This window comes from Caretta caretta, chromosome 3 (genome assembly GCF_965140235.1).
Source record: "Caretta caretta isolate rCarCar2 chromosome 3, rCarCar1.hap1, whole genome shotgun sequence".
Lineage (NCBI taxonomy): Eukaryota > Metazoa > Chordata > Testudines > Cheloniidae > Caretta > Caretta caretta.
In genome coordinates, this window is record NC_134208.1 from 186,275,008 (window position 1) to 186,288,708 (window position 13,701).

At 37.9% G+C, this 13,701-nt stretch overlaps 1 protein-coding gene across 8 annotated transcripts in view; it reads right to left on the reverse strand.

Annotated features, from left to right (window-relative positions):
• Positions 1–12: 12 nt before the first annotated feature.
• The window catches only part of RTN4 (reticulon 4), a 59,627-nt gene continuing 45,938 nt past the window's right edge, over positions 13–13,701 (reverse strand). For 7 of the 8 annotated variants that reach the window (XM_048842344.2, XM_048842348.2, XM_048842346.2 and 4 more), the window contains 6 exons: positions 12,232–12,439; positions 8,949–9,087; positions 4,701–4,770; positions 4,090–4,136; positions 1,415–1,473; positions 13–980 (listed from right to left, as the gene is read on the reverse strand). In XM_048842344.2, coding sequence (XP_048698301.2) covers positions 938–980; positions 1,415–1,473; positions 4,090–4,136; positions 4,701–4,770; positions 8,949–9,087; positions 12,232–12,439 — 566 coding nt within the window. In that variant the 3' untranslated portion in view covers positions 13–937. Of the gene's footprint in view, positions 981–1,414; positions 1,474–4,089; positions 4,137–4,700; positions 4,771–7,135; positions 8,127–8,948; positions 9,088–12,231; positions 12,440–13,701 lie in introns of those variants that run through there. The other variant, XM_048842345.2, reaches the window with a different exon arrangement.

Below are 13,701 nucleotides of genomic sequence, written 5' to 3' on the forward strand. Positions count from 1 at the left end.
AAAACACCAAAATTCTTTAAGTCTATAAGCTTTATTGATACTTGGGTTTTTTGTTTTTACATTTCACAATGCATTCCACAGACTTAGTTCAATACAGCTTAAACCACAAGTGTATACATTTTCATTTGTAATTTCTTGCATAACAATGCTCGACATTTTCAAACATTTGCAGCATTAGATATTTGCTCCACAGATTATGTTTGTGCAACACAGTGTATGCTCGAAGTTTTATGTGTGTGCAAGTTCATTTGTTTTTTTTAAATAGATGGTAGTGTTTCTAGAAATATTTTATTTTTCAAGTTTGTGCGCTATCTAGTCCTAAAATCAGTCCATTTTCTGAACTATCAAGCACTGTGGAGCAGCTGAAAGATCCAAGCTTTGTGAAATACTACATATATATATATATATATATATATATATATATATATATATACACACAATTGATAAAACAATAAAATCACAATACAGCTACACTTATACCAAAAAGACAAAGTTTTTCAAATTTGCTTTAATGGTATATTCTTCTAAACATCTCATTTTAGAAAATCTGCCTCAATCGACCCAGACCATACACAGTGCACAAAATGGGAAATGTTATCCTCTGCTCTACCTTTTCTTGAATGCAGCAAGACTACCTCTGATGAAGCACAATATACAGCTTTCTCAAATCTTTTGTATTAGCTGGTGCTGCACACAGGATAAACAAAGATGATTAGTTTTAATTCCATACATAGCAGCTTACAATAATTAAGATGATGAAACACATGGCAGTCAAAACAGGTATTTTTCCTCAAACACTGTGCTGCTAAAATATAAAGATCTGTGAAATTGCACTGCAATGTCAAGGTTTTGCTATTCCCTGACCCTCCCTATGTAATTCAAATGAATATTTCCCCCCTGAAAGATGAACTCCAATTGACAAGTTGCTTCAGGCTTTTTACTCAGTTTTGCGTTTCAATCCAGGTATTTTAGCTTGGACCCTGAAAGAGTGAGAGAAAATTAAAAAGGTATTTAAATGTGGAAATACAGCAATATTTATAGCATAAATGTAGCCTTGAAAATGTCAATGTTTAAAGATAATTATCATAGATACATTAATTTGCAACAGTAAGAAAATTGGCAGTAAAGTTGCTAAATCCCTCTTCAGAGCCCTGCTCTGCTGAGGACCTAAAGTCTTCTGCATATAAATCCACATATCTGGACTGCTATTAGAATTGCATGATTCAAACATTTTCCCTCAAATATTTTTACTGCACTGCAAGGAATCAGTTAATTCTGTAAATCTCCCACAGTTTTTAAGTACGTTTTTCCTCTTGATGACTATATATAGCTTCCTTAACATACCCAAGGTATTGTACGTACATCAAAAAGTCTATCTATACAAGCTAGTTTGAAACAGCCAACATAAACTCACTTAGTCACTGCATCTCTGGCAGTCTTGTTCACAAGTCCCAAATAATGGTCAATTTGAGCCTGAAATTTAAGAGAAAAAACAGAAAAGTTAGCTGTTTAGCTTTACTGCTGCTAAAGGCTGCTTTACTACTTGCAAGTCATCATTGTTCCTTGTCTAATTAGTTTATGCTTCATTAACTGCCCTGAAAAATTCTAAGACAAGCAAAGAGCCCATTTTTGTTTATTCCAGGGTTTCATATAATTTTTTGCAAATCACAGGCATAAAACTATTCTGCTCGCATCTCTACCAACCAGTAAATGAAACAGCCCAGCTTGTAGCATAAACAGTGCTATATGGTGAAGGAAGAGACTTTCCCAGATGGACAGATACTGGGACTCACTGCAAAAAGGAAGCTGAATCAATACTGTACATACACCTGTAGGAAAATCTCACTATTCTTTGCCCCTCCCAGCCACAGACAACACAAAGTGGCAGAATGGTCAACCCCTCTTTCTGAATGTGGAAAGGCCTGCTACTGTAGGTTCTTAGATTCTAACCAGCTCATTCAGTAAGTCGCCATCACTATTTGCTTTTTGAAATGCATGTGATGCAGTAGGGATGAATAAGTATGTTCACTTGCAAACACCACAATCGGTATATCCTAGCGTTTCATGTGTTTCTTCCATATAAGTAGTCTAGTTACTAGCAGCTCAAACCACCCTTTTCTTCAGACTCCTCCTACACAGAGTGTACAACCAAGACCTTTATATGCACAAAAACAAATGTACTGTTCACACTTCTGTTTTGCTTTATTTTGAGGAACTATTGTATTGATAGCTCCAAAACAGGTGATAACTTATATATTAAGAGTCTCAACCATTCCTGGGCTCTTCCTGACAGTGCAGTATTGGGTCTCTGTATATGTATACTGTTAGAAGCACAATGCTTTGAACAAGTGATATATCGCAGTTCTCTTCTGCTATTCTCCACATACACCTGGACAGTTACTAGAGATCCCATGGCACTTTGAAGAGGGTGATTAACTGAATGCTGGCTGGCACACTGGAGTTTAACAGGTTCCAAACAGTCAAGTCTGCACACGGGCCAGTTATGTGCTCTTAATAGCAACTGGCTTTCCTCCTAATCACTATACAACTAGGATGTTACAAAAGTAGTGTATTACCACTGAAACAGAACAGCCACGCTGGATTGCAGAAGGGTGGGATGGAGCCCACCATAAAAATGTATATTACTAGTCACACATTATCAATAGTAGGAGTTTCTCACCAGTGGTTCAGAAATTTCCCTGGACATTGACAGTAAAACTGCTAAATCTCTCAGCTTCTGCCAAGGCAGAGTCTCTCTTGAGAGTTCATTATCTTGGTACACTTGATCACTCCATTGCAGAGCCCCGTGATCTGTCTTTTATAAGAAATAATTCCCTTGTAATGAAAACATGGAGCCTATTCCCCTCTGATTGTTTGGACAGCAGAACATAGGAGCTGCCAACTTTCAAGGACTGCAGGGCTTTTGATGAATTTACCTCAAACATTTGGACTTCCCTCCAACGTAAGAAAAATCTACCTCACACACCTGAAAATCATTTGACCTGTAGGCTTAGAACGAGGAATACTATCCGTCATGACTATCAGGATCAATCTGAAGCAGAGTGCATAAGCAGAGCCTTGTTTGTTTTCGGCATGTCTCACTGGGATCCAGAATGTACTGGTATTAATTCAGTTCCTTTGCCGTCAGAGATTGAAGGCTTCGTAAGTGAGGTTGGGCATTTTAAAGGGATTATTTTTATACTTTCAGAAAGCAACAATCAGCTGGTGATTTAAGTCAGTGGGACTAGGAAGCCTGCAGACAGGGTAAGTTGTCAGTATTCCTCTTCCAGGGCCATGTGACTTCCCTTCATCTTATGGGTACTTCCCTCTTTTCTGGTGCTGAGTGATCTTTGCTGTGCAAGTGGGTTTGAGAGCAGATGATGGGAGTGTCCCAAAACTGCTCTGTGTGCCTCATTGTATTTGGTCCCTGCTGCCTTCTTCACTGCGTTGCCCCTTTACACTGGTCTTTATTGTACAGGTGCTTTTCAGAGAGAAGGAATCCCTGTGTCAGTGCTCATCTGGTCAACTACTCTATGCCCTGATGGATCCAATTCCTACCTAGTACTGCTACAATCTCCTGTCCCTCCCAGCAATTACTGTCTTCAACAGATTTACCAGAGGAGCATTAGACTGTGCCAAGCTCCCGCTACGTGCGTTAGCCAGTAGTACAAATCACATGGGCTCAAGAATAAATGTCTGCAATGCCAGCTTCAAGGTGGCTTCTCAAAAAAACTATATAAATTACTTACTGAGATTTTACATAACTCAGATATTGCTACTTTAGTACTGAACAAATTGGGATCAGAGGGACAGAAGGTGAAATCATACTAAGCAAACCTCTCTTATAATTACTATATGCTTCACATATTTCCTAAAGAGGGGAAATGCACTATGGGCTTTAATTGTACTACTCATTGTAACACTGTCAGGAAACCTGCACTGGCCATTTTTAGAAACAATATCAGGTGTTGAGGTTAAAGGTTTAGGAGACTAAAATCAGATTTCTAGTTATTCATTCTTAAGTGTTTCTGATTCAACAGGAGTAATTTTTAATCAGACATTTGTGAATGTCAGACATTAAGCACTCACCTGATGTCTCTCATAAATAACAGGAACACTGAAGAGAGAGATCAGAGCTGGAAAGGAACAGAGCGGGTTTAAATACAAACAAGATAAAGACGCCACTCAACTAAAATTTAAAAACAGTTTTCACAGCCTGGCATATTTTTAAAAAAGCAAAAAAGAGAACTAAATCACAATGCAAAAATTGTTAGGCTATTGTAATTTAAATGGATCTTATAAGAAAAAGATGTTCTGTAGCAATACTGTATTAGTTACAATTCAGGTTTCTGTCATCCTGGTGGAACGTGACAGTAACCAGTTTTGCACCATCATATAATTTGTACAAGGCAACTGGAATTTGAAAGTAAGAACTACAGGTAGCCTAGAAAGCAATGAGCAAAACTAAATATGATTTTTTAAATGATGTTGTTTTGTCCTGAAAGTCAGCAACCTAAGGACAAACAATTCAAAAATACTATTTTTATAATTCCACAATCTAAAAAAATAAAATAAAAGATCATGCAACAACCTACATTGTGTTGTACTGCGAGTAGATACACACAGCATTTAAGAGGCTTCAATACTTTTCCAGGGTTATTTTGCAAAGCAAAGTATTTAACACAATTTAAAGCACTTACCCAGTATCAGTAATGTCAGACCATTAAACAAGGCACCAACATAGGTGAATACCCACATCAACACTGCAAACTGAAAGAACAAAGGTCAGTTAGGCCATAAACAGTCTAATCAAGATGTGTTCATTAGAACATTAAGAGAGGTGCCTTTAACAAAATTACCCTTCTCTAAAGGCGTGTATAAAGCTCAACAAAAAAACACTTTGTATGTCAAAGATGATTATAGATGAGGGACTGTATGGGTGAGGCGATGGGTAATAGGATACGCAGCCTTTCATTTCGAGGTCACAAGTCTGAATTTAGCCCAGGTCAATAGTGACCAAGAAGCTACTACCATTTCATGACTATTCAGTGTTCTCCGCACTCATACAGCACTTTCAATCCATAGTGCTTTATGATGATGGATAAGCATGATTATTTTTTCCTTACAGATGGAGTAAGTGAGGCACGGTGGGAGGATAACTGTCTTGCCCAAGGTCACACAGCAAATCAGTGGCGGAGATAAAATAGAACCCAGGTCTCCTGACTTACAACCCAACACCCAAATCCAGAAGGTCAGAGCCACCCCTTTACATAGGTTGTGAGTTGGTGAAATTAAGCCTATACAAGAGTCAACATCACAAAAAGCACCATTAGAACCACATTTTTGCTGGTTTGACTCAGTTCAGATGCCAAGAATTAAATTGTCTGTTAGAGATGGTAATGTTGTGTCAGGGCACAGGCCTGTTTGAAAGGCAGTGTGGAAGAAATGGCAAGTTTATTTTCCTTCCTTCTTCATTTTAAATGAACAGTACAGATACTCTTACAAGTGTGGATTCAGTTATTAAATATTCATAGTAGGAAGGAGTCAGAGTCCATCTTCCATTTTATGGCACAGAACATTTAAACCAAAAAGCATAAAGCCTTAAGAATTAAAAGTGCTGATGGAATTTTAAGGTTACAAAAAAGATTTAAAATTCTAGACTAACAAAAATTTAGAAAATAAGTGTAGATTCTGGTAGGAAAGACTCCTGAAACCCATGTATTGCTGTAATTTCTGAGTTCTGGGCATAATATCCATAAATCATACTGCAGAATTAATCTCTCTCTCACTCACACAGTCTGGCCCAAATCCTCTGCTTGTGCCCAGTCCATACTCAGTACAGCAGAGTGAATCAGGAAGGCAGGACTTTGTTTGGACTTGGAGCAGTACTGCTGATAGAAAGATTTGCCTCCATGCTCTATGCAGAGCAAGCCCAAAATTATGTAAGTTCTGAATCTATAATTTTTTAAAACTTTTGTCAACTTTATATTGAGATTACAGAAGTGGCAACCTCAGGACCCTATTGTGCTGGGTGCCATATAAACATTTAGTAAAGGACAGTCACAAAATCATAGTAATGTAAAGTGAAAAAACACACTATTGCAAGAACAAGCACTTTCTAAAATTAAGTAGCATATGCTGAAGACACTAGAGCCCAGCTTAGCCTCCCATCCATATATTCATCTCCTTTATGCTGAGGTACTACATAGAATAAGGAAGTTTACTGATCCCAAAAAGTAACTGTTGTTGCTTTTTCTTAGTAAGATTTTTTAAAGCTCTTTATTTCTCTGGCTCCAAGCCAGAGTGAAGCATAAGCAGCCCAAAGTCTATCACAAAGATAATACTGCTTTTCCTGCATGGCTCCATACAGGAAAGAATGAACTCAAAGTCTAAAGTTCACTGTCTATGTGAGTTACAGTGATATTCTTGTCTTCTACTGTAATCCTGATGGGTGAATCAAGTGCCATAAGTAATTCTTTACCCACTTTATTCCAATTATTAGTAACTGATTACACAATACAAGTACTTTGTAATCTAATTTAATGGCCAATTAAAATAAAAACCATAGGTCAGTTTCTTCAAGTTGTTTTACTATGAGCAAGTTCAAGTAAAGTAATGGGCTCCATCATTCAAGTAACAACATGGTTTCACAGTATTCATGTCCTAACAGAAATGTTCTTTATTGCACGAGTTTTGGATGAATCACTATATAACCACACACCCAACACAATATAGTTCCCTTCCTTGGCTTTTCCTGGCAAGTACTGTACACAGCTATCCGTTGAAATTATAAGTGAAAGAGTTCCTTTGAACTTTACCATATACAGTACAAATATTTTAGATGCCATTTTAAACCATCATGAGTCCACACTGTTTAATCAAAACATCTCAGAAATGATTACACCTAGATTTCACTATTAGCATAAGTACATATGGTAAACTGGACTCTACTCCTGTTCTACTTTCAAATTCAGTAATATGGAATATTATGTAAAAGCATAAATGTAATTTTCTATACTCAAGATGTTTATTTAAATAGATGAGACAACGTCATTTGTTGACCAGGGCCCTTATTAGGCATAAAATCTCAATATTTTAAAGTTTTCCTACAACAGAAACTACTTCAGAGCCATGAAATTTTGTAAGCTGACTTTACAGTTTATTGATTTCATACAAAGACTGCATCCAAACTACCATACAATAAAAAAGTGCATTAGGTTTAAGTAGGTTAAAGCTTTCCTCCAAGACAAATGAGACTCTTTCAATTCTATTCTGAAGTCAAAAGAAATTGAAGAAAAAGAAATAATAGTTTAGCAGGATAAACAGCAGCTTTCCTGAAGCTCACAAACCAAGCTATTTAAAAAAAACAAAAAAAATTTGGAAGGAATTTTCTCTTTTCTTGCTTTCATTAATAATGACTGAATGAAAGTCAGATCTTCAAGAACAGTTTGGCTGTCCATTCTTTTCTCTTAACCGGTAGTCTAATTCTTTCTTTGTGGCATCACAAGCAGTTGGTATGTAAATTCTCATATCACAAATGAGGGCTTGCACCTTAAGGAGCACCTTAATTATTGAAATCTTTTTGCCAGACAAAAGCCCTTCGTGATTGAGTTTTTCCCTGATGTATTTCCTGAGACAAATCTACAAGATTTTAGTCCTGGCCAAAAGAGGCTTTAAATCTGCCTCCTAAATCTAAGGCTAAAACATGCCTCACAAATAACTAACTATAAGAGCACACAATATATGGAGGAAATTTGTTTTTTTTTTTTTTTTAAAGGGCAATTTAAAAGGTCATTGATTATATATCAAAATGTGACTTTGGTCATTTCACAGCTGTTCAATTGGCTAGAACAGTGGTTTTCAACCTGTGGTGCGCAGACCCTTTGGGTCCGCAGACTATGTGTAAGGGGTCCGTGGAAGGTTGTCGTTACCATAGAACTGTGGTTTTCAACCTGTGGTCTATAGTTCAGTTCCCTCTTATTGAGTGTGAAAGTGGTGTACTCTTCCCCGAGAGGATCACTCAGTGTGACGATTGAGAGGGAGGGGCAGCAGTCAGAATATAGTCACTGCAGAAACTCATGCAGAAGTAGAAACAGATCTGTTTAGACGACTTCACCAGAGGACTACTGTAACAACAGAAACCATGTAAACAGAAATGGGAAGTGCAAGAAATGAGAACTCACAGGATCTTTATAAAAAGAACTCAAACCTCCCTGCTGCTAAGGATTTCAATTATATGACAGGTTTCAGAGCAGCAGCCGTGTTAGTCTGTATCCGCAAAAAGAAAAGGAGTACTTGTGGCACCTTAGAGACTAACAAATTTATTTGAGCATAAGCTTTCGTGAGCTACAGCTGAAGTGAGCTGTAGCTCACGAAAGCTTATGCTCAAATAAATTTGTTAGTCTCTAAGGTGCCACAAGTACTCCTTTTCTTTTTAATTCTATGACAGTGTTATGTACCCTCTCCCTGGGACTGTGGGAGTCTGCACTGCAACAGGTAGAACCGGGCACAGAGGGAAAGGATATAACAGGTGGTTAAGAGAACTATTTACAAGTCAATTATTGGTGGAGTCTTGTACAACATTAGCAAATGTGATATTCATGTCAAATGCCATTTGAAATGTAATGTTCATCGATGCTTTAGGTAATCTCAAGCTGCACAGCTATAAATGTTCTTTTGGGTATTTAAGATTAGCAGAATGAGAAACTGTACCTAGAAATTCAATGGCCAGATGCTGGCCACTTACTGGTGCTGACACGTGAGCCAAAAAACAAAAACAGAAAGGAGTTAGACTGTGCCCAGCTATCCCCAAATTCAGATTTTTAAAGAAATGGACACATTCCAAATACCTTTAACATCTGACCACTGGCTCAATTTAAACCTCTCTTTCTAAGCCCTGTTGAGGAAAGTCAAATCTACAGCTGTATGTTGTATGCTTTATCATTTACCTTCAGAGAATCAACTAAGTCATCGACTAAGAAAAGACGTCTGAGCTCCTTTACTGTGCCATTAATGTGGCCAAGTGCAGCATTGCTGTACTTCTGGACAAGCTCCTCAGACACAGCAACATCAGTCTCCAAGTAAGCCCTACAAAATGAAAGAATCATTCATGAGACACAAGCTTTACCTGCTTGTTTTTTACGTTACTAAATCAGGTCTTCTCTGCTCTGGAAGACTCTATAGCAGCGGTTCTCAAACAGTGGGTCAGGACCCCAAAGTGGGTCGCGTCCCCATTTTAATGCAGAAAAAAGCAGCAAAAAAGAGCAAAGGCAGTATTAAAAAAATTCTTTGCAGCTCACCTTTAAGCAATAATCAACACGAAGAGATGGATAAAGTTACTCTTCATTTTATTAAGTCTTCTAAATGGAATTTCTTTAAGCAAATGATTGTTAATGTTCTAGAGAAGGATTCTGGTCCAAAAGGATTTAGTGCCTCACTTCTTGGAAGTGAAAGGTTAAGGTTTGCAATTTGCAACAGGCCAGACTTCCTCCACTCTGCCTGCAATCTCCCTCTCTCTGCTTAAAGTCTGAAGATTTAGCTGAAAGTTCCAGGAATTTTCCAATCAGAAAGATAAAAATCCTGTAATCCTGATAAAGTGTTCTCACACGCCCCCATCCCCCACTCCATATCCCACCTTTTCCATTTACTACTAAACAGAGTCGCTAGGTCAGTATTAGATTCTTTAAATAGAAAATGATCATTTTAAAATTTAGTTTCATGTCCAGTAAGGGCTCAGAGGGGAGATCTTGTTTATCTGGAATATGGCACGCAATTCTATCTACACTGCCCCATGACTGGCAAATTAGCTCTGTTCTACATCTACTCATTAAGACACCTATTTTATTTAACAGGTAATTAGAATTATGAGAGACATTTTATAGTATTTATACAGTTGTGTTAAGTATTGTTTACTTGGAAAAAGTATTTATTGTTTTACAATTCTCAAAAAGCGTGCTACGTGTCCCACAAAACCACAAACAAAAGAGGACAGATTCCCAGCCCTGAGGAGTTTGAAATCTAAGTTCAAGCAAACTGCAATATAGCGGGGCAACCAGTCCGAATGGAAAGAGGGGATGTCAAAAATGAAGCTAGCACACAGCATGTTAGGACAACAAAGACATTTATGTTATTCATTGCTGGTAGGCATTCTAGAAGAAGTGGATCTTTACATGGGATCTAAAAGAGGAGATGGTAAGGGCCATAGGGACCAACTCAAAAAGGGTATTCCAAGGTAAGTGAGCAGTGCTGGGAGAGGGGGGAAAACAGAAGAGAAGTGGACAAATGGGGCATCAAGGCTGCTAATACCGGCAGAACTGAGCCTTCAAGAGACAACCTTGGACAAGGAAGGAGGGGCAGAGTTATGCAGGGCCTTGATGATGAGGTGTCTGGCATGACTTGATCAATAGGTCAGAAACATGGACCTGGTAACTGCTTTTTGTATGGATTGTCAGGGAGAGGAGAGGCCAGGGAGGAACAGTTTGTAGCGAATAAGAAAGAAGGGCCTGAATGAGAATATCCACTGTATGGACAGAAAGAAAAGGTCAGATCTTAGAAATGTTGTGGAGTTAACTATGTACTTACTGTAAACCAGTTTGTACTTATTGAAAACCAGTTATAGAGAAACTGCATTCAGAGTACTCCAACTACCAGTTCCTTTAATTTAAAGGCTTTCCCTTTTAAACCAGCTTCGTTAAGGCTGGCCAGTATCCTATTTTGCATTGTTCTGCTGAATGCTATTACAACTGTGGGTCTATGTTTTTAATGTCAATAGCCACAGATGCATTTTTCCTGATCTGTCTGCACTGTAACATTACCCCTTCTTAGAGAGTTTTCACCCACCCCAATTTAAAGGAACACCCTATTGCAGGCAGCTGTTGGCTTTAGGGGGTCGACTGGCCACTTCTCTAAGCATTTACAGAGTGCAGATGAGGAGATTCCAAAGGGGAGGACGGATGAGCTGCCTCAGCAAACCTCTCTTGCTTTGGTTTTGAAGGAATGGAAGGGAGGGAGGGAAGGGAGAACTGACCCTAAGAAGACCACAGGAAGGCTACATCTGTCCTCATGGAGGAGAGGTTTTAAAAAGCTACCACATATCAATCTTATCTGGAAAAGAGAATTGGCAATAGCACAAAAAAAGCAGCTGAAGAAAAGTACACTGGGAAAATGGAGGAGAAAAGGAGACCGAACCATATTTTGGAATGGAGAGGAGGAAAGTTGCTGGATGGTGTGGCTGGTTGTGCAATAAGGAAACATGCACTCTTAATAATTATTTTAATGCATTAATGTGAAGTTTACAGCTCTAAAGACCTAATTCTACAGTAGGTGCACTGCTATGGCCTACATGAACCCAATAGTAATAGCAAAGCTCCCTGATTTTCTAACCACACGAACTATGCCCATGCCACATTCTTGGGAGTGGGCACAGTTATTATTTAACAAGTTAATCATCTGTTCTCTTTGGGGATTTCAATGAACTCAGTCATCCAAGTCTTCAAAATTGGCCCTGTTTGAATTTGAAAATTGAAACTGTTTACAGTTTTCCTCATTGGAGTCCAAGTTTTCAGAATTATCCACTGATCAGGTCACAATGAACCCGGATATTGCATCTAACAAATTGCTTATAATCCAACCAAATGGACTCATTTAGAATATAGCTGCATTATTGCACATTCATGCTAGCATAGTAAGAGTTAAGCATCCTATTAAGAAAGGATTTCAGAAAGAGCTATATAACAAAATGTGAATAATCAGCAACAGAACATATCTTCTGCTGTATTTACTAATCTTTACCAAACCACAAATTGCTTTACAGTTATCCAAGTATGACATTTTCAATGGCTTAGTACTTGATGTCAGGGCATATCTGAAGTGTTGAATCAAGTATTAATGTGTAAGTAAGTTCGATGAACCAAACTGAAATATATATATATATAAAGTTTTAGAGTACTACTGGAGTCTGTCTTGCCTTTTTGAAGAAATACACTATGTCAGACAAACAGCCTTAATTCATTTTCCTTAACATTTTTTGTGCCCATTCTATGAAATTATTTTGTGAAAATACCAATCATGTTTGAGAGTAGCTACAGTTGAGAGAGAGAGAGAGATTGTACAGTATTGAGGCTGTTTTACATTGCCATGCACTGGTACAGTATATATATATTCAAATGTAGTTAGCTGCATCTGTAGTGATAATCCGACAAACACGTACTTTGTATTAAAGAAAAACCTCACCTAAATGGGTGGCCTTCATCGGACTTCTGGATTGCCTGGATAACTCCCTTGTATATCCTGAAGCTGATCGTCACAGAAAGAAGGGCCAAGGTAATGTAAGCTGTCACACTCACAATGCTGAATACTGTTAATGAAAGCAGCAGGAACAAGCTGGCACCAAACACCACTCCTGTCTTCTTAATGTCTCGCCAGTAAAGGAGGTCAACAACTAAAAGTTAAAAGGTCTGAAATTAGAATACAAGACCTCTTACATCCATATGACAAGTGTACATTTGTTTTATCTGAATATTACATCTTAAATAATTGAACCCAATATCTCATATTTCTACATTATTAAAAGTTTATAATTATAAACAATAAGCATTCTGAGAAGAGTTGGAACTGGTTTTACACTAGACTCTGGATTATTGGAATTACCCAAAATGCATTTGCTAAAATTCAAGGGCAGTTCTACCCTGAAAAGAGACTACATCAAAATGAAATCTTAATTAATCTGCTCTTCGTGAGCATTCTGAGTCACACTTGCTCACAACAGTGACAAGTTTTTACTGCTTTTTATTCCTGTACCTCTGTGCACCCAACAGCTAAAAGAAAGATTCTGTTTTTCTTGAGGCTAATCAACAGAATTGTTTACTGAATTGGAAACCACTACACCTGTGTAAACCCAATGAAGGCAAGTGCACAGATATCACCGAGGGCAGCATTTTAAGACAGTGGGGCTGGTTACACAAATATAACTGAAGGCATAATTGGGCTTGCAAAACCTTTTCTATTGGTGATGATGCTGATGCAAAGTTAGGAACAATCATGGAAATGTAGGGCTGGAAGGGACCTCAGGAGAACCCAGTTTGATTTCCAGTCAAAGCTAAATTTGCAAGCCAATGATGCGCAAAATGTTTATTTGTAAACTGAGCATATATTTTCTATATAACCATAGAAACACATGATGCCATTTTTAGTATTACTGTTCAGACTAATTGCTCTTTGCGTAAATCTTTGGCCACTGGGTTAAAATATCAAGTTTCCTCTTTCTGGGTTTGAGTCTGCTGCATTTTTAAGTGAAGTATCACAGATTTAGTGAGAACCTCCATTGTAGCATGCAGGAGTATTTGATCTAACCAGGTTTTATACACTTCTCAATGCTATGTAATGGGAAACGTCATGGGTGAGTTTTGAGTTGCCTAACTTTATAGCTGATTTCTTGGGCGTGGGGGGCAGGGGTTCTCTTCCACATCATCACTCTCCATCAATAGTGATTATGTAAAATTTATTAGATACAGAGCTCAATATAAAAGGGTAAAGGGTAAAAAGGGTAAAAGAAAAAACCTTTATTAGCATTATAAATAATGTTAGCTAGTTATCCAGTCTTTTCAAAATGTGAAGCACTACTATGTTTATTATCTGTTCTAAAACCACTGGGACATCTGTTTATCTGCCTGAATTTGGTTATATTAAGCTTTATGTGAGCTT